The sequence below is a fragment of the Hylaeus anthracinus genome, unplaced genomic scaffold, assembly GCF_026225885.1.
Source record: "Hylaeus anthracinus isolate JK02 unplaced genomic scaffold, UHH_iyHylAnth1.0_haploid 11985, whole genome shotgun sequence".
Taxonomy (NCBI): domain Eukaryota; kingdom Metazoa; phylum Arthropoda; class Insecta; order Hymenoptera; family Colletidae; genus Hylaeus; species Hylaeus anthracinus.
The window spans coordinates 12293037-12313989 of record NW_026534333.1 but is presented as its reverse complement, the minus strand read 5'-3'; the positions used below and the strand labels follow the sequence as shown (position 1 = coordinate 12313989).

Genomic DNA, 20953 nt, shown 5'->3' with positions numbered 1-20953 from the left:
TACATTATACAATTATTGCAATGATATTGTTATTTCATTTTGCATAAATGCATGTACCTTTTGGTTATGCTTAGCATGTGTTTATTATATTAGTTTATATCGTTAACGCATAAAATCCGCAGTGCCTATCACAGTACCATATCTACAGAAACATATACGTGTTTACATAATTCTTACTACATGATGAAATCTATTTATTTCGATTCTGTATGAAATTAACATAGTGCATTGGACAATTAAAGGAAGCTACGATGTGATTAATAAACTTGAACCTGCGGAATATGCAACAAATTTAGTACAAAAATATAGTTTGCTAAATTTACCATTCTCTATATAGGAAGAACAGCTTAATAAATATTTTGCCTATTAAATTTTGTTATATAATAACATTATTTCCAAAGCACAAAGCATTGAATTTATAAACCTTTTATCCTCAGAAATATGTAAGCTATCAATATAATCCACAACAAAATTTATCGGTTAACTTAGTAATTTATTGTTGAGCATTTGAAAATCAACCCGTTTAACTCCGGAACAGAAAAATCCTACAGTCAATTTTATAAACCCCTTTATTTATGAATTTCGAAAATATCGATTTTAGAAATGCAGTTATTTAATTGAAAAAAAAGTCATATTTGCCTGTTGTTTTTTTTAGCCTCCCGAGCACGCATGACTTAATGGAACAGCGTGCCAGTGAATCGCGAAATTTATTGCTCGAACGAGTGTAAAAATGGCCGCTTCCTCGCTGGGAAGCTAGCGACAAATAGGAATGTCATTTACTTAGGCTCGCTCCCGCGAACATGGTGAATAATCGCGACGAGAAACAAGAAGTGGTATGCGAATGCAGGGCGAGAGGAAACCGAAGCAAGGACCCGCACTCCTTCTAAGGAATATTATCCCATGGGAGGAAGCCATCTTTTACGCGTTCGGAATACTAATGTTCACGCTCGAACGAACGAATGCGTATTTTGTTGCTTTCCAACCAACAAACTCCTATCTACGTCGTAAGAATATCGAGTCATGCATAATAAAAGATTTTTAACGTCTACTGCTTTGACAACTCTTTTAATAATACATTTTATTTCTGCATTATACTTCACAATAATCATTGTATCCCAAAGACATCGACTTTCATATCTATTCCACAATTTCGATTGGCTTCTTCCTGAATTACCAACCTACTCTCATTTATGTCATTATTTCTGACGTGCCTTTATATGCCAAATCATTTATTTGCACAGGATTGCAAGTTGTAATTAAAGAAGATTTACAATGTTTTACTTTAAACAGGCTTCATTCGATTAATCCTTCGTGTTTATGAAATTATATTCATCGAATGTTCTGTAACTATTAATTTCATTTTTCCATTTATTTACCTATTGGTTTATTTGATAAATCCTTTCGAAATTTGAATTATAGAACATTACTCGATAAAGTATCATTGTTAAAACATTAAACTTTGAACATCTGCGAAAAATTTCGTTACACCCAAGACGAGACATCGAAACCAGTAAAATGAAATCATAGCTGACCAAGAACAAACTAGGAAAACAATTATAGCGCTAAGGGTTAATCGAATAAAACGGGATCCCCTTGCCTATATAGAAAGTGACTTTAAAGTACGGATAAGGAGGGAATTGATATAAAAGTTTCGATCACTAGAGTTGCATAAAAAATTACCTGGGTCGTGACATGAATATATCTGTTCCCGAGTCGCGTCTTCCCATAGCGAAAATGAAATTTTTACATATCCCAGAATTCTCTACGATAACAGTTTCTCAGGTGGTGTAAAACTGCCATGTCGCAAAGTGCTACATTTGAATCTCACCCTTGCCTCTGTCCTCCATCCATCTGAGCACTCTTTCTCTCTTTCCACGATGGAACCTGCAAACCGCTGACAAACAGGTACATATACGTATATGTATTTTACGAAACTATGAGCGTCGCTGTATAAAGAATCTAGCGTTTCTGTCGACACCTCTCGTAGTGCAGCTGCGATTCGTGCCTGTGTTACCGCCACGACAAATTATTTAGCGCGACAGAATCGCATGGAAATATTAAATTACGTAGGCGGCGAAGAAAAACTTCTTAACTATTTTACTGTGATGCAAACAGGTCGTTCGTTTTACTTGTACGAAATACCTTAACACCATGTATCTTGATATATTAGAGTGGCCCAAAAGTTTCTTTTATTTTTATTTGTAGAACGTTTTTAAGTGACTTGCATAAATTTGCTTAGCAAGAAAGGAATGTATATAATTTAAGGAAGAAGACAAACTTCTTAACTATTTTACTGCGATGCAAACAGGTCGTTCGTTTTACTTGTACGAAATACCTTAACGCCATGTATCTTGATATATTAGAGTGGCCCAAAAGTTTCTTTTATTTTTATTTGTAGAACGTTTTTAAGTGACTTGCATAAATTTGCTTAGCAAGAAAGAAAATGTATATAATTTAATAAAACTTTGAGACCATTTTGTACATATATTCAAGTAGATATTGTGAGTTTTTGACAATATATGAACTTGTAAGTTTTTCCTGTAAGATTTTTTTGTATCCACTATAGTTTAGTCATTATCGCTCTATAACAGTTTAGCTGAAGGAATGGAAAGTTTCGAGGACTACCTATTATGTATTTAAGGGGGGGTGCTTTCTTTCTAGGTTAGAAAATATAATTTTCTTGTTATTAATATTCTTAATGCTTAAGGGCTCTAACGTATCTCTACCAAATTGTGTTTAAACATTTTTAGAAATGATCAAAGTTAGAACCATTTATATTCCAGGCCATAACTTTGAAAAAAATTGACAGAAAGAATATTTAACGTCGCACAAGAGGAGAACGAAGCTATAATAAATGAAACTATGCACGAGAACGTTGAAAGTAATCCACGTCGAAACATTAGGAGGCTTGATCTCAGACATGGATGTTAATCATTCCGCATCCCTTCGTTAGTACGCAAACATCGACAAAGCGAAGAAGATAGACGAGTAGGTTCCGCGTGAGTTGAACGGACGTTCAAAAGCTTAAACGAATAGAGATAGGGATAGGGAATGTTTCGTTACTCCAGAGAAACATACAAAATCCATTTACGAAATGAATTGTCGGTTGCGATGATAGATGGTATTCATGCAACAATTACGAATGATTCGATAATAGTTGAGGGATCAAAAGTACGAGACGACCACGCGACAAAGTCATCGTTTACATAAATATGCACTTTGTAGTATAATTCAACTATTGCCTGGATATGTCGTATGTTTATTTAAATACACCCAGAAGTATAATTAATGATGGTTACACTTTGCTCACTCATTCTACATTCTCTAAAAGGAATTCCTGTAAAGGAAACCCTTTGAATTCATCGTTATTATAAATAGTGTGCTATTACTGGAATTGTGGTGTTATTTACTTTACTCTGAACGTGTTTCACAATTGACGATAAAATAAAGCCAGCCATTTTTATATATTTTATATATTTCTAACACTCTTCTTATGAATACCCCTCATTGATTTTGTGCTTGTTTTTTATTTTACCATTAATGCATTTCGCAATTCGGGATAAAATTAGACAATTATATTTACACAGTTATGATACATATACTTTACCATTAACGTATCCGACAATTCAGAATAAACTTAGTCAATTATATTTCGACATTTGTAACACGTTGCTTATAATTACAAAAAGCTATTACTGCCATCGTGGTTTTAATTATTTCATCGTTAAGGTGTCTAAAAATTGATTCTAAATTCAGGCAATAATATTTACACGTTTAGAATACATTCTTGGTAAATATAAAAAGCAATCATCGGTGTTACAGCTTTATTTACTTTATCAAGAATGCAACAATTACGACTGATTCGATAATAGTTGAGAGATCAAAAGTACGAGACGACCACGCGACAAAGTCATCGTTTACATAAATCAAGAATGTGTCTTAGAATTATTACTATACAACTTTTGTTACTAAATTCTATATTAGATGTGTATTAATATTATTAAATGTCGTTAAATACAGCAGTCAAAACATTTAATATTATTAAATGTTGTTAAAATGTTTTGACTGATATATTCAATTTTATAGTGGACCAATGGGATCGTTTAGATAGAAAAGTTCAGAAAGTATGTCCAATATATCAAACACACTTATGGCGAAATATTACAAAATTAATGAGATAATATTATTTCGGATACAGTAAAGAAATTAATAGTATCCAAGTTTGGTAAAAGAAATTTTAACAATATCTAGTCATCTCTATAGTTTTCATCATTACTAATGTGATATTAGAAAAAGCTATTAATAAAATATATTCCCTGATACAACACGAACATATAGAAAGATAAACGGTATAATCGATATTAACAGATTCGCAACTTTTATTAGATATTTATTTCTATTAAGGAAGTGTCCACATACTTCCGAGCGGGGGTGTACGTAATGTAAGTACATGTGTAAGATACAACTGGTTTAATTTTGTGAAATATTTGATAACTAATTACAACCTGATGTAATAATTGTGGTACATATACTACAAAATATTTATAGAATTATTTACGGTGTATATTAATTATTCATTGAAAGTAGTAAGTGTCCACATGTTTCTGAGCGGGGGTGTACGTATACAATTAACAAATTAAATGGCTCCTTTAAATCAGTCGTCTCATCCACGTCCGCGTTCTTCTTTTAAACAGCTTCGAAACCGAACAAGTACCACGTCGTCGGGTAAAATCATTCCGAGTGTACCAGGGGAAAGACAGATCGATCGAGATTTGTTTACGTAAGGCCATTTCGCTGATCCTCCAGGAAGCGGTTCACGGCTTCGCTCTCCACTTCTTTCCATTTCATCGTCGGCGTAAGTGAGCTCCGTCGGATAGAGGAAGCAGGAACAGTCTGGTCGTTTTGGTTTTCGCCCCCGCGCCGCTCATACGTGCACCGTTGCGACACACTTTCGAGGCACTCGATACACCGGCTACGAATCCAAAGACGGTCTCCCGCCCGTAGTTTCGTTCATTCCCACGGAGGTATCGCCGGGATTGCCGCGGGATCGCAATCTCGGTTTTATCACGGAAATCTCCGTGCTCCGTGTCGACTGTTCGCGTTGCTTCTGGCTACGATCCCTGACCCCGAAGAGGGTCTTCTTAGCCCGCAGCTTTCATGGGCGAGCGGTCCAGAAGTCAATATAGTCGGTCGCTACCGAGACGATCGTATCGAAAGTCGGATCGATCGACAAATCGACTTCCTGTTCCTTCACCGTCTCCTTTTTGATCTCTCCACGCCCGTGGCCCCTTCCCCGACTGATTGCGGTAAACTCCCGGCGACATTCGTCCGAGCTCCGTAACCTGTATAGAAACGAAGACCGAACTACCTTACAGAGTTTCCCGCTCGATGAGGAGGAAACTGAATTCTTGCTGATGCGGCTGATTGCGAATTTCGGGGATCCCGGGAAACTTTGTTTGTCGGGGATACGAAAGGCACGAATTAATTGTCGGGCGTTCCTAAGTCCCATACGGTGACCAACGACTTTTTATCGACGCGAGATTTATTGGGACACCAGTTAGTCGAACTTCAGCCGAGACTTCAGAAAACATGTTTATAAGGTAGACTTCGTCGGTGACTGGTTGATTATTAGACTGCGGATCTTTATGCAAAATAAAATCTTCCCGAACGTGTCTACAAAAATTGAACCTAAATAAGAATTTCTTTTATTTCGCAAATATTATAACATGAACTTTATTATCAATCTTTCTTATATTCTTCCATATTGTTTGCATTTTGTAGTTTCTTGAACATTCACATTTCCTATAAATTTCCCTATTTCCTTTCGCGTAAAAATCCGCAGTCTATTGATTATTTTATTAATTATATTTCGAATTAACGCGTTGGCCGCCACGTCGTTCGCGTAGAAATTAATTCTGTGTCTTTATATTCGATTATAATATTTGTAGCTGTAGATTTTTATGCATTTATGGTAAACAAACATATGAGAAAATCTGTGAAAATAAGTTCATAATTGTAAAAGTCTATAAAATATCGACAATAATATGCGTGTTACACCGTTTCGAGGATAGAATTTTTATTATAATTTTCATGTAAAGACTTAGACAGCACTGTCCAACTAATTCGATTCAGGAAACTAAATATTTCAATCATTTCAGCGATCCATATTTCACGTGAATGTTCTTATATAGTAGAAATACAAATTAAATTCATATACAGTAACGGATTCATTTACCACTTCTACCCATTTGTAGTGAAATCTCTGTTCGTAGAATTTTCTTGCGAACTGCGATTTTTCTAAAAGTGTCGTTATCGTTTAAAATATTTCCTTGGTGTCTTCCCCGAGTAACAAAAATCTAATATTATTTAATAATAATACCTACAGCTGACAGTGAGTCGCAAATTTTCGAAACAACCCAATAATAAGTAGTTAGTTTCGTTTCGTAATTTACGTCATTTTCCAATGTTTATCCGTTCTCTGTTTACCGACGACGTGCACGGTGACTTATTGGCGGTAACCGTACGTGTCAATTTTCCCGAAGAGGTTATAAAGCCAACAAGATTTGAGAATGCTTGAGAACTCCGTACAAGGTTATCAGGTGGGACGCTTTACCGAAACGGCTATCCACTCTAAAACTTGAATCACGATATCGATCTACATCTAAAGCAGCTGATCACGAGCGAGGGCAGGTTCCTTAGAGACTCGGCTTTGTTCTGGACCTAATCAGAGAATTTACGTTGCTTGATCGGTCAAAGGTATTCCTGGCTGGACGCCACTCATGCGCATCTATACACAAACACGTAAACACCTGAACTCGATAGAATACCGATTTCACTCCTGTTTGCACCTATCAGCAATGTGCTTCTATATCAGAGGTCAAACGCTGAAAGCCGATCAAACTGATAACGCCGGATACAAACCGTTTCTCTACCTGTTATCGTCCGTTAACGATATCGAAGCGCAAAACCACGGCAATTGATTTTTTACTCGAACAAAAATCACCGGGTAGCAACCGACAATGACGAATAATGGAGTATAATAATCTAGTATTATAATATAAAAAAATCCGAAGGGTGTAACACGCATATTATTGTCGATATTTTATAGACTTTTACAATTATGAACTTATTTTCACAGATTTTCTCATGTGTTTGTTTCCGTACAGGTTGGCTTCGTGGTTAATTAATATTTCGCGCACATTATTATTCAAGATCGTCAAAAAAAAAAAAAAAAAAAAAAAAAAAAAAAAAAAGGAAAAGAGATACCGTCGTACTGTTTGTATCATTTCATATTCATAAAGTTTGGCTGCTTATTTAGGCCCTCTGTATGCATAATTAATATTTGTCTCGGAGGTAGTCAGCCATTTTATAAAGTTAAATTGATACGCGCAACGACCTCGCGTTATCAAAGTGGATACGTGTCCCGTGGATAAATAAAGAGCGGAATAAGGAAGGGAAATATGTGGATGAAGGTAGAGATAAGGTGGTGAGAAACGTGAAAATAAAACGGAGAAAAATATAGGATACGATAGAGAATCTACGTCACTCGAGAGACGGTTGCACGTACGAATCGGACACCGAATTTATGAACACGATCGATGGTTCGCTTTGATGATATCTCTATCGATGTCTCTGTGGACTTTGGCTCATCCTCTTCGAGCGTCTCTTATCGGGAGCGGCGTGAAAGAAAGGAAAGGGCGGAAGATAGCGGGAAAAGATGACGCGGAAAAGGTGCAACGGAACCAGAATACACGGTCTCCTAGATATGCGAGGAATGACACCAATTTACGACCCGGGACGAGTCTATGTTTTCTCTTCCCGACTCGCATTCTCGCGTTTCGCGCGGACAAACGCCGAGCATATTCGAGCACTGGACTCAATCTGCGCCCGTTGTTTCGACTCTATACAGGGTGTCCCAAAAATGTTGTAACACCTTGAAATGGGTGGTTCGGGAGGTGATTTGAAACAACTTTTTCCTTAGCGAAAATGTTGTCCGAGGCTTCGTTGAGGAGATATTAACAGAAAACAGTGACCAATCAGAGCGCGAGGATGCCGTTGGAGCGGTCGCGGTAGCGAAGGCTACGCGCTGAGCGGCCGCGCTCGTACGCGAACAAGTGACTCGACGTCCATCGAAGGACCTTGAACGCGGCCGCTCAGCGCGTAGCCTTCGCTACCGCGACCGCTCCAACGGTATACGCGCGCTCTGATTGGTCAGTGTTTTCCGTTAATATCTCCTCAACGAAACCTCGGACAACATTTTCGCTAAGGAAAAAGTTGTTTCAAATCACCTCCCGAACCACCCCTTTCAAGGTGTTACAACATTTTTGGGATACCCTGTATAAATCTGCTTGTTCTTGGAATCGTTTCGAGATCTAAGTCTAGTCCCAATTAGAATACACAGGGAGGCTATGAAAATATTTTTATCTTTATCTTTCCGGCGTGACGATCGAAAAATGAACACTGAATCTACCACGATCGGCCGAATGACTGTTTACAAATTTTTAAATATAGTTCTCATACACAATATATGAATTATATACAATTTCATGCATCATTCGATTTAGTAACACGTGAAATGTCTTTTGTATTTACTTGAAGAAAGTGTCTTTAAGACTAGTCATTGATGGTAGAGATAGGTACAAATGAAACTTCATCCGTGTTAAGCATGCTTCAGGAATTTTTTTTTTTTTTTTAAGTGAATCCCTAATACTACATAGTTGCAGGATGGAAACGATTTACCCTTTTCAAAAACGATTCTCGAGCTTGCACGATTTCCCAAACATGAATGCTTAAGTGGGAAACCACTAGTGATGCGCACGTGACGAGACGAGATCTTGACTTGATCTTGAGATTTTAACAAGATTGGCAATACAGTTCAAAATGTGCAAATATGTACGGAATGTGTTACTAAGGGACTGAATATCAACACTTATAATACACACCTTTCTGTTATTGGGAACGATATATAAGTTTTCCAGTTCTTAGATTATACGGGTTTAAGGATTCCATTTCGCACAGAATGCAAGTACATTACAAATAGGATAATTTTATGTAATGCAAAGAAAACGAAATTTCATGAAATACGTATTTCGTAGTTTAATCTGTAGTTTAAATACACAAATTGTCGTAATAATTGACTAACATTTTGCAATAAAAATGTATTAATGTTAATACATAATCTATACAAATTAATTTTTCTGAAAACTAATTATATTCCTTTAATCTAAATCTAATCTCACCTTACACTTTACATTTTACACTTTTGCACTTTACATTTTACACTTTGCACTTTTTATATCTAAAGATCTTATTCCAAGTTCGCAGCCATTAGCTCGGTATTATTCGCGACGAAGGATTGTTCGTCACGAATAATACCGATTACCAGGTCTCACCACGTGGAGGTTGCTGCGATTAGAGACCCGGAGATAGAAGGAATCAAACTTCCTTCGATCTCCCTCTACATAGAGTATGCATACATAGATGCATACTATACATAGAGTTGACGAGCTTAATACTAAGTACGAAACCAAGGAAATCAAAGAAAACAAAGCCCCTTTGATTTCCAAAGTCCAAAAGTCTGACTCTGCCAAATAATTATTTGAACTAAGAGGAATGAAGCTAAATCGCGACACGACGCGACCATGAAACTGGACTTACAGAGTCAGTCCCGTTTCCTCTAATGGGTCTGATTCGAAAGAAAGACGATCAACGTCTCCGCCAGTACTTTACTCCCTGCATACCTGCTGCCGAGGGCCCAGGTCCCAACCTGACAGTGTACGACGTAGGTAGCACCGCGTCGGGGTGCCCTGCCCTGGCGACACCAGGTATGTCTGACGGTCGTAGAGTCCCGAAACGGAGTTCTACTCTCTGCACAATGTCAGGAGTCCAGGAAACGACTTGCATCCGTCTGACGGCTCTTTTGAGCCTGACGCGTACAGAGAGTTGAAGATTCCTCGGAGGCGTCGATTGAACCTCTCTCAAATCAGACCCACTAAAGGACGGCAACCGATCTCGGCCAGTCACATGGTTGATCACTACACTTATCATATGAAGCAATAGTGACCGAAGTGAAGCACGATGTTACGAGCCCAATATGGACTTACGAACAAACAAAACAAGTTGATTAATAATTATTTGGCAGAGGACAGACACTCGTACATGCATGCCTTAAAACTAACCAAACCAAACTAAGCTACCCACCACCAATACCAAGCAAATACTACAAGGAAGGATAGGAGGGACGCGAGACGCGGACGCGCGATCGCGAGATCCATACCGACCGAAGGATCGTCGAAGAATGAGATCGTACCCCTCGTATACCTGTGTCGAGGGTCGCGGTTCGCACGTGCGTCTTGAGGTGGAGAAGGGGAAGGACGAACAACAACCGCGTGACATGTCGTGACATGCCGATTCGACGACTCGTTGGATCCACCAATAAAATAATTCGTGAAACATTAATATCACAGAAAAATCATATTCCCCATCATTGTTTAAATAATAAGTATTGTTAATAATTAATTTAACTATCGTCAGAAATTAATATTTAGTTGGTACAATCAACAGATATTAAAATATCGACAAATTTCTCATGATTAATGTCTCGAATAAATACTTATTCAGAACCATTATTGTTAGTAATGTTTAATCGAACAGTGAATGATGCCGTATATATCACAAATGTTTAATTATGTCGAAGATATTAAATTTTAATTATTATCAATTTTAATTGCAATCAATAGATATTAAAATATAGCCTCACATACTTTCAAAATATTTAGTTTCAGATTCCAAACAAAAATTCTTAAAACCTGTTACGAAATTTCACTACAAATCTTAAAGTTTCAAAACGTTGTCTTAAAAGACCGTGACAGTTTTGACTGAGGAGTGAGGTTTGCCAGATGAACACCTGTAAAGAGAAGTGCTCGGGATTTCTTTTTCTTTTTCACAGAATCGGTTCATTTTTAATCTTCCAGACCAGCGGAAAACGTCCATATCTTCACGACGGCCTATCCCGGCACCTTCGAGGCATATTATCGGATCATATATTTTTTTTAATGATTGTTAAGAAGTGTAGTTTAAGTTCTTTTTTTAATTTAAATGGTAAATCTATTATTTACACGCATTAAACATTTTAAATAATGGTGTAGTTTCAATGATTTTACAGTAGCTTCCCCCCTTAAATAAGGTCACGAAAGATTACGGATTCCGACGTCGCTCTTCTTCAGATGAACCATTTCCCATCCTCCAATCTCCACCGTGGGACTCCCGCGTTGCTAGAGCAATCAAGCTGTGGATTATTAATACGAACAGATCTCCGAGCGCAACGCGAGATATTTGCGTAAAACCGCGCGATGATCCTCTATTCTGTGCCCCTTCCTCTCCGCCCCTCCCCCTCCCCCTCCCCCCCTGACCATCCCGCCATAACCGGAAATTATCGCTAATTAGATTCATCCGAATTGTCGATCGCGCATTATCGTTTGTGCGGTCGTGAGCTTCGCTGCCAGAATTATCGGGATGCGTAGTCGGCTGACTGGAGCGACGGATAGCGCGATGGGGACGGATATGGGGAGGGGAGGGGAGGGGAGGGGTGGGAGCGAGGGGGCAACGAACTGGACCAGAGGCACAGGGGGTGGGACCAGGGGCACCGGAAGCGCGGAAAGGTACGCCAGGGGCACTACGAGATGCGAGCACTGCCTCTGCAACATGTCGCTGCTAGATTTCCCCGTGGACTCTAATCACGCATCGGCATCGAACTAGTAGCCGCGTATACCTGGGATCGGCGCCATGACTCTCGTATGGGTACAACGGAGTGTATCAGCGATCGTTTACCGGCAGAAACGTTGCGGCCTCCTCGAATTCCCCTCGTCGTTGTCGCTCGAATCGATCGGGGAAAATTTGTAGAGGAATGTGACCAAAGTCGAACCTACAATTGGGTTTTTGTGTATAGCTTTTTTTACCGTTAGGGGTGAAATTAAATTCTCGGTGGGAATGATTCTTTTTTCGGTTTTGGATAAAAGTCTGGCTCGGTGGAATTCGTGTCAAATATTAAAGTGGCAAAATGATTCAGCTACTTAAAGATACACGTAAACGTAATGCATTATGTTTGTCCCCTATTAGAGAATCATTCGAAAAAGACTTAATACATAATACCTCCAGCATCGTTACTTTACTTAGAAGAATCTAAATATTAAATATTCGTTTGTTCCTCAGTATGTGTACGATAAACACCACCAAACATATCTTCCATTAAGTCAATTATTTTTGCCAAAAAAAGTTGTTGAATATATAGTAGCAATGACCTCATGTAATAGCTTCAATATCGCTATTTTACTTGAAAGAATCCAAATAACAATTATTTTGTTATTATTCGGTACATGTATCATAGACATCGTCAAACAGAGCTTCCATTAAGTCAATTGTTTCCGGCAAAAAAGATCGTTGAATGAAGCTATGATTTTCACGCGTGCAAGGTGTCTTCCCCCATTAAGTCTTGATTGGCAGAATAACAGCTGTCATCCACGAAATGCGGTTCTCGAAGGGGGGCTGTCGGCTTCTTCCTCCCCGTGCCGCGCGATTCAATGGCATTCCGATGGCTTGGCTTCGTACACAGAAAGGGCAATACATAATTCGCGCCTCGAACGACGGGCGTTTCACGCGCGGCGTGTCGCGCGAGTGTAATCCGGAGTCCAATTAACGATAATTACGACATCAATTGGGAATTCCTAATGGCGACCGTGGCCCTGCAGACGGCCAACTGCGCCGTTCGTTCTACTCGCTCGCCATGATTTTTGCAGACGGAGTAATTCGAAGCGCAAATTAAACTCACTCCTCGGGTTATAACGATGCTCAAGCCGGGTAAACGCGAACGTTTTGGCGTTTCTCAATACCATGCACCTCTCGACTCGAACGTTCTCGAGATTCCACGGCACATGGATAGCCCACCAAACGTGCTTGTTCGTATCTAAATATGCAGTGGCGAGCAAAAGAAAATATAAAATTGACTTTATTTTATCGTTGACGCGACTAATATATTGCGGTGCATCCCCCCTTGCACCGTGCAACGTAAATATTATTTTATTTATTTAACTGTACCCGCATGTAACGTAACTAATTTATTTTGTGCGACGCGAGCAGTGAACAAATGCAAATTTAACATTTTTTTTTACATAATAATAACGTCGCAAAATAATGAACGGACGCAGACTATTGTTTGCATTTTCGTTCGTACATCGATGTTAGTTACAACTTGTATTTTTATTTACGTAAAGCAAGAATAATATCGAATTCATGGATACGACACAGTAAATAGTTAGAGACGGACAAACATTTGAATGAAATGGTTTTATTAGATTTGACAGCTCGTGAAAAACTTTCGGATGAAATGATAAAATAATTCGTGAAATAAGAAAATATTCCTCGTTTGTCACTCGTTGGTAGTGGCTCTCTTGAATATTAATGCACTTTGTAGAACGTGCAATTGCTAATTTCTATTTTCACAACAGTATTAATAATACTGTGATGAGTTAATAATTGATTTCGATGTCGCGAACAATTGATTCCAATTTACATAACAAGTTTGCTCGTTATGTAAAATGAATGCATAATTGCGTTGTTTTCTTCGTTTTATAACCGTTCGATTCAGAATTTCTATTCCGAGTGTTTACGTTATTCCGATTCGATACAATCGTCTGAACTGCTGGTTATTCGTATATATTGCAGTTCACCGACACGCGGAAGTAGATGAATACAGCGCGCTAGATATTCATAAATTACGCATTACCTATTTACTTCTATTCGCATATTGTACACGTGCATCCATTGATTTAGATGACCTTCTCTCGAAACAGAAATATTACAATGACGTATTCATTAAGTAACGGGTGAGGCGGTCTTCCCTGGAAGAGGAATGCAATCTTCTGATCTAAGAAATTCATTAAATCAACAATTGTCATAGTCTTCTTTCCTTCGATTTCAACAACATTTTATTTTTATAGTGAATTGGATAACGTAAATCCATGAATATGATTTTACAGTAATAGAAAGAATCACATCTCTGCTTTAAAAAATTGGGAAAGCTGCGAGTCGTGTAGGTACGGTGTAAAGCGTGTCTGACTATGGCGGGACGCTACTACTTGCACTCCTCGCTTTTGATCTTCGCACTCCCAAGCTGTTATCGTCAATATCACCACTTAATATTCGTTTGCACTTCAAGTTATTTTACAGCTTAAACGATATGAATATAAAAATGATGGTTAAATAAAGACTAAAACTTTTCAATTTTAGAAAACGTTCATCGACATATTTTAAATATCTCCAATCTTAGATTCACGTCATCTTCAGTACCTGCAGAAATGTTCATAAATGATAAAGTATATCTAAAATAAAGTGAGGGGAATGAATAATTTGTAACAATTCTTCTTATAATGTTCTATTTAAAAATTGAATTAGTAATCTAACTTGCTTCAGACTTCTCGGGGTATACTCTACTCTTTTTTTATTTAAATTACTGTCATTAATGACGACACGAAACTATGAATCGAAATATATAATCTGAGTAGCCCTAATTCATCCTCGCGTTTATTAACCGAGCATAAATATTTCTAAATCATCCATCGAACTTAAGAAATTTTATACATTTCTTTTTAATCAATCTCTTACATATCAATACCGGAATTTTTAATAAAATTTAATACTCGTATCCAGGGAATTTCAAGTAGCGCCCACACATTTCCTCGACCGTCAGATTTAAGAATTTCCTATTTCGTAAGATTTGCGAAAAGACAAAGTAAGCGCATGCCATCGCGAATACCTTAATCGTAAAAAGTGGGAGTAAAAGCGGATAGGAATTTTCATCGTAGAAGAATAAACGTGTCGGCGCTTGTATTGATCCCTCTCGGCACCCTGAACCTCGTCATTACGATCCCCCGGATAAGTGAGGTAGAATTTAAAAAAAAAAAAAAAAAAATACGAGAAAAAAGAAAATAAATAAAAATGCCAAAAACCCCCCTCCGACAAATTTGTACCTGTCCACGACGTTAACGTGAACAACCTAGCACTCGACAAACCTGCGAATAAATCAGAGCTGCTCTGACCGCCACCCTTCACGTTCCGGTTTACCCTGGCTTTCACCCTAACACCCCGTGCTGCTACCCTTGGCTGCTCGCACGACAGTTCACCGCGATTCATCAATGCTCCAAGCACTGCTTGCCTACCATTCGTCAATTTAATACCGTACAGTCGATGAACCGTACCTACCGTGAACTTTATTCAAAGGCTCAGCGTTTTGATCGCGTTCGCGTCGTTTCTGTCGAAATTGAAATTGCGCGGACATCGAAAATCGCAACAACGATTGGCGCGGCTGAAAGAATTTTTGCGTGACGTAGCAGGCTTGGTTGAATCGTGTAGATTTTTTTCGGTTGTAGTTACTATTGCGGGACAACTGTACACCTTTATTTACTGTTTCAACCGGTGCATACTGGGGACGCATGAGTTCATCTCGAATTATTCATATTTTTTTATTCGTTCGTTTTATTCCGGCCTGACCTCCAAATATTCACGATATCTTGAAATTTGAGAATATGTTTCAGTTTTCACTGAAATTATAGTTTGGATGGACAATGGTCGCTGCTTTTATTACGCACGTAGTGTAGAGTATACTCGTCAAACACAGCTGACTGTTTAAGGGAAGAACGGTTGATAAGATGGCGGCAGAAGTGGGTATAGGAAGACGAGGAAGGGCATTGTGTTGGCACCTCGACGAATGGGGTCATTTGTAGACACGAGTATTACAGGATGGCCAGCGAGCAACTAGAGGCGGTGTGGGGATAGTTTGCACGATGTGATTTAAAGGTCTATCGAGCGATGATGCCTCAAGATTAGTTACCCGCCGGAACATAATTTCCCAGCTCCCGCTGAGTCCTCCTGTCGTAATTTACCGAAACTCACCTGACGACGTATCAGGAATATCTAGCGATCTGTTTCGCTCGCGAGGCAGGGAACTTTATTTTATCGTTTGCGAAAAATGTCTGCTCTTTATTCCTCCTTACAATGTAAAAAGTATAATGGATGTATATTGAAGTGTAATGGAAGAATCTTTGCTGCATAGTTTGGCTTTTTTTTTGTGGAATATATATGTGATTATTGTATTAGGGAGACCGAAAAGTAATGTCATTTCTTTTAAATTAAATTCAAGCAAATACTCTTAACAATTTTCTATTTTTAAGCAATTATGTACTCACCCTCGTTATCGATGGCCCTTTGCCATCTAGCTTGGAAAATTTTCAATGCAACATCGATAAGAATCAAAGAGCTGATGAATGATAAATGAGTATTGAGATTCGCAGAAACGACGTTACTTTCCAGTTCACCTAATATTTCAAATTAAAGTACGCGCTAATAGATATCCACAGCTCCATTTTCCAATTACCATTCTTAAATACGTGAATTCAGATTCTTACTAACATAGCTAGATCAGTATAACATGTATCGTCTGGATGTATTTTAGATGTATCTCAAAAATCTTTTCTTTTATTTTGATTCAAAAGATCTGTTTACACTTTCATTTGTATACTTTTAAATACGTTATGAGTAGACTGGGGATCTTTATACAAAATAAAATCTTCGCGAAAGTGCCTACAAAGATTGAGCCTAAATAGGAAATTATTTTATTTAACCTAAATAGGAAATTATTTACTTTCAATCTGTTTTATATTCTTGCATATTGTTTGCATTTTGTAGTTTCTTTCGCATTCAAATTTCCTATAAATGCATAAAAGATCCGCAGTCTAGTTATGTGCATTTAGTAACGAACAGAACAAACAAGGAGCACGTTTTATTAAGAAATCGAATCGTCGTTTTCATTTCAATCTAAAAACTTGAATGTAACAAAGGCCAATATTGACGTCTCCAATATTTCTGACAATGTCACGACCGTCGATAGCTCGTATTGTTCGATATTTCTTTACGAAAGTAATGGTAGCGTGTAGAGCGATTTCATGGTACCTTCCTTAAGTGAAATTCGATTCCATCGAAACACCTGTCTGGTATGTCCATTAGGCATTGCCCGATAAAATATCAAGTTTCTCATTTTCTTGCTGACGGGAATTCTGTTACTTTTCTCGATCGTTATCGGAAAGACGAAGCCAAGGAGAAAACACGAGGTGAAACTACGTAGACATGAAATTTCAGTTCGATACGTTCCAAGTTGCGGTATTGGATTACGAATTTTTTTAATTCTGGAACCACCGTGGTTGAACGATACTTTTTCAACACAGAATCCAATACCTCGTTAAGAAACGATACCCTTATGTATTCGTGCTTTAATGTACAACTTTTCGATTCACTTGGAGCTAACCGAAACCTGCCTTGATAGATCGTATATAACGTTATTCGAGAACGATAACATTCGAGTACTTTAAACAATTCACACTGAGAGAAGTTGACCGACGATTCCATGCCGAGTTACGACACTTCAAAGTTTCCTACTTAATAGATTTAGATTACCAATGAACGACTGACCCACACATATCGAATCCATGTAGTGACCAACATAAATTCCTGGAAATACGTACGCAATTCAAAGAAATAGCAGTGCAGTATTTCCTAGTAGTAGTATTTTCCTTCAAATTTCTTTAGGAGAGATACATCTATTTTTTCTTTCGAACGATTGCGATGAAATTTGATTTACAAATATTTTTGGGGTTAAGAGTATCTAGCAATCACAATAGCTACCTGTTAAATCGTAGAAATTCCACTCTTCGATTTGAATTTTGTTTGAATCGAATCGGACGATTCCTAATGTATAAATTATGAACGAATGATTGATGCAGTGACCTACATAAATCCAGGAAATGCGTACGCACGATGTAGTAAAGTAGTACAAATTGTAAACATAATATTTCCTGGATGAAGATGACAACAATCACTTTCACATAGTTTGTCTTGAATTTTGATGAAACTTGGTGTATAGGGGTTATTAAAGTTGCTGAATTCAAATCTGAACTTAGAATTTATAAATTCAAAATGGCGGATCCAATATGGCGGCACAAAATGCGAAAAGTGACTCGATTTAGATGAAACGTGATATACCGGGGTTCTTGGGAACGCTGATTCCAATACTGAATTCGAAATTTGGAAATTCAAAATGGCGAATCCAATATGGCGCCATAAAACACGAAACGTGACTAGATTTGGATGAAATTTGGAATACATGGGTTCTTAGGATCGCTGATTCCAATACTGAACTCAAAATTTGCAAGTTCAAAATGGCGGATGCAATACAACGTGGTAAAATGCAAAAAGTGAGTCGATGTGAATGAAACTTGGTACACAAAGGTTTTCGAGGTTGCTGAATTCAAATCTAATCTCATAATTTCGAAATTCAAAATGGCTGATCCAATATGGCGGCGCAAAATGTGAAAAGCGACTAGAGATCGAAATACCTACACATCTGACGTGCAGAAAACTGCCATCACAGTTGCATGATTCACACGAGCAAACGTTCCAACGTCACCGAGCATCGAGTGTCCATGCATTACCGTCGTTTTTTCGAACCTCCCCCGCGACGAGCATCGCAAATATCGACTGCGGTGGTTCGATCCATTGGCCAGATACGTGAACGTCTATCCAGCTTTTTTTTTCCCCTGAGCAAAGTAGAAGCAATTTGGCTCCGGCCATTCGCGTAATGTAAGTTCCTGCTGGAATTCGAAAGTTCCCGGAGCGAATGTACGGCACGAGCCATAGACTTTCTCCGACTACGTGAACGAACGAAAGAGTCTACTACCTACGCGAGCTACCTTATCCGTAAACCGAGCGCGGAAGGGTGCAAACCCCGTCGACTAAATCCATCCCCGCCCTTTCCCCTCTCGCTACACCACGGATGGCCGCTTCATGAAGGTAACACCGTTCCAAGTCGCCTGTAGATGGTATATCGACGAGGAGGACGGCGAGACGGTAGTAATACAACAGCGTATCGAACTTTTGGCAACTCGAAACTATCGACCAGTCCAATCCGTTTCTGACTTGGGCGGTGTCCAGCTGCAACAGCGAAGGTATACGGAAACCCCTTGATGAGCTTCCCAGGAGCGACCGGTTGGACCAACTCTTTTCTGTATCAGACGTGTCGCCACCCTGTCTCCACCCTCCGAAGGATCCTCATTGTCTGTCTCATCGAGCATCTTCGATACCTTCTATCGTTGCTTTTTGTCGTTTTTCTAAGTTCCTGAGTACCTATACTCGAGCCTATACTATTTCTTCCGATCAAAAGGAAATAATAATTTAAACCTTTGCACTCGAGGCCATTTTTGTTTAATATACACAATTATTTAATATGCACAACTGTTCACTGTGGAGATCAGGTGATTATTTTCTTTATTGTAGTGAAGAACAAAGTAATTCACGTCTGAAAGGGACGTAACTATATCTTAGTATCCGAATATTGTTGTGATTCAGCCAGTATCGCTAGTGGTTTCTGATTTTCCTCGTTATATAGTATTTTAACTCTTTGCACTCGAGGCCTTGTTTGTAGTATCTACCAGCGATTCGAGATGCTTTCTTAGCTTTCTATTGCCATGAATTCTAAACTATCGAGATTTTAGAATATGGTCACCTTTACCTCACCGACAATCTTTTTATTGATACGTCGAGCTCCGAAGAAATTGAACCTAAAAACTTTGGGTATTGTATTATAGATTTGCTGTGTGAAACCTAATGGTGACTGAGTCATCTCTCGAGTGCAAAGGGTTAAAAGCGTCATTTCTCGGTCATTTCCACCTGTTTCGAGGCAATTTTCATGATTTCTTTTTGTTCGTATTCTGTCGAAACAGAGCATAATCTTGCTGACTACATAATATTTCAGCATTATACCCGAAAATAGTGAAAGGTACAGAATGCTGTCACACCATACAACGTTACACAAAGTCTCCTACCATAATGCAGGAAGTTACAAAATAATCCCTGATACCGATATACAGTATAGTACAGCTGAAGTAATTTATATAAATTTTAGAATCTGGTGCTTTCAGGTCTGTGTATGTTTAACAAGTTGGACACTGTGTGCACTGTTTTAACCTAACTTTGTTATTTCAAGTTTCGATCTCCCCTACTATTACTCTCTCTTTAACATTGTTATCTAAAGAAGCATTGTGTTTGCTTTTCGTTGCAGGATGTTGCTTCGTAACGTTTTACACGAGGAAGGCAGCCCTGGACGCGCAGAATGCTCTGCACAACGTCAAGACTTTCAGCGGGGTACGTAGAACAACTTCGTTTTACCTGGGAAAAGTTTATCTTCCGATAACCTCGTTAATAATTTTACTAGCACGCGATACTATCCAATTATTAAAATTTTACAATCGAGCGCCTAAAATCTGTATCTTGTATATTTAAAATTTGTTATCTCGTGAAGTGACGCATAATGAAATATTAAAAACACAATCGACCTATGTGGTATCTTCCAATCGTTCGAGCCATAGATAAAAGGAAGCTAGGAATTCTGAACACTTTCAAATTGACAATCTATGTGCCCCAAAGCTATGAGAAAGACATTTAGAATTTTATCTATTCTATAAAATTTTTATAGAAGACAAATTTGAAAGTATCAACTGCAATTATAATTTTATAATTTTAACAGTGCGAAATTCAGAAATAAATTGATTTATTTAGTTCCTGTTTAACTTAAGTTTATTTTAACACATTGATGGCCACGTCACTCATATATGGGCAACAGTGCTTTTCATTGAAAAACGAAAACAATTAATTCTGAAAGTTAAGTGTCATAAAAAATGAATTTAAATGAAATACTTGAATTTTGATGAAGTCACAGAACTAAATACAAAAATAAATGTTTCATTACGCAACTTCCAATAGTCTGTAAACAAAATTTAAACACGGTAGAAATTTTCAAGAGTATTAGACTGGCAGTGAACGTGTTAATAGTAACATATTATGCCTGATCTAG

General features: G+C 38.2%; 1 protein-coding gene across 1 annotated transcript in view; it reads left to right on the top strand.

Moving 5' to 3' along the window:
* LOC128886801 (CUGBP Elav-like family member 2) overlaps positions 1-20382 on the top strand; it is an 87486-nt gene extending 67104 nt beyond the window's left edge. Inside the window, exon 2 of the mRNA XM_054141963.1 lies at positions 20162-20382. Coding sequence (XP_053997938.1) covers positions 20162-20382 — 221 coding nt within the window. The remainder of the gene's footprint in view (positions 1-20161) is intronic.
* Positions 20383-20953: the final 571 nt, after the last annotated feature.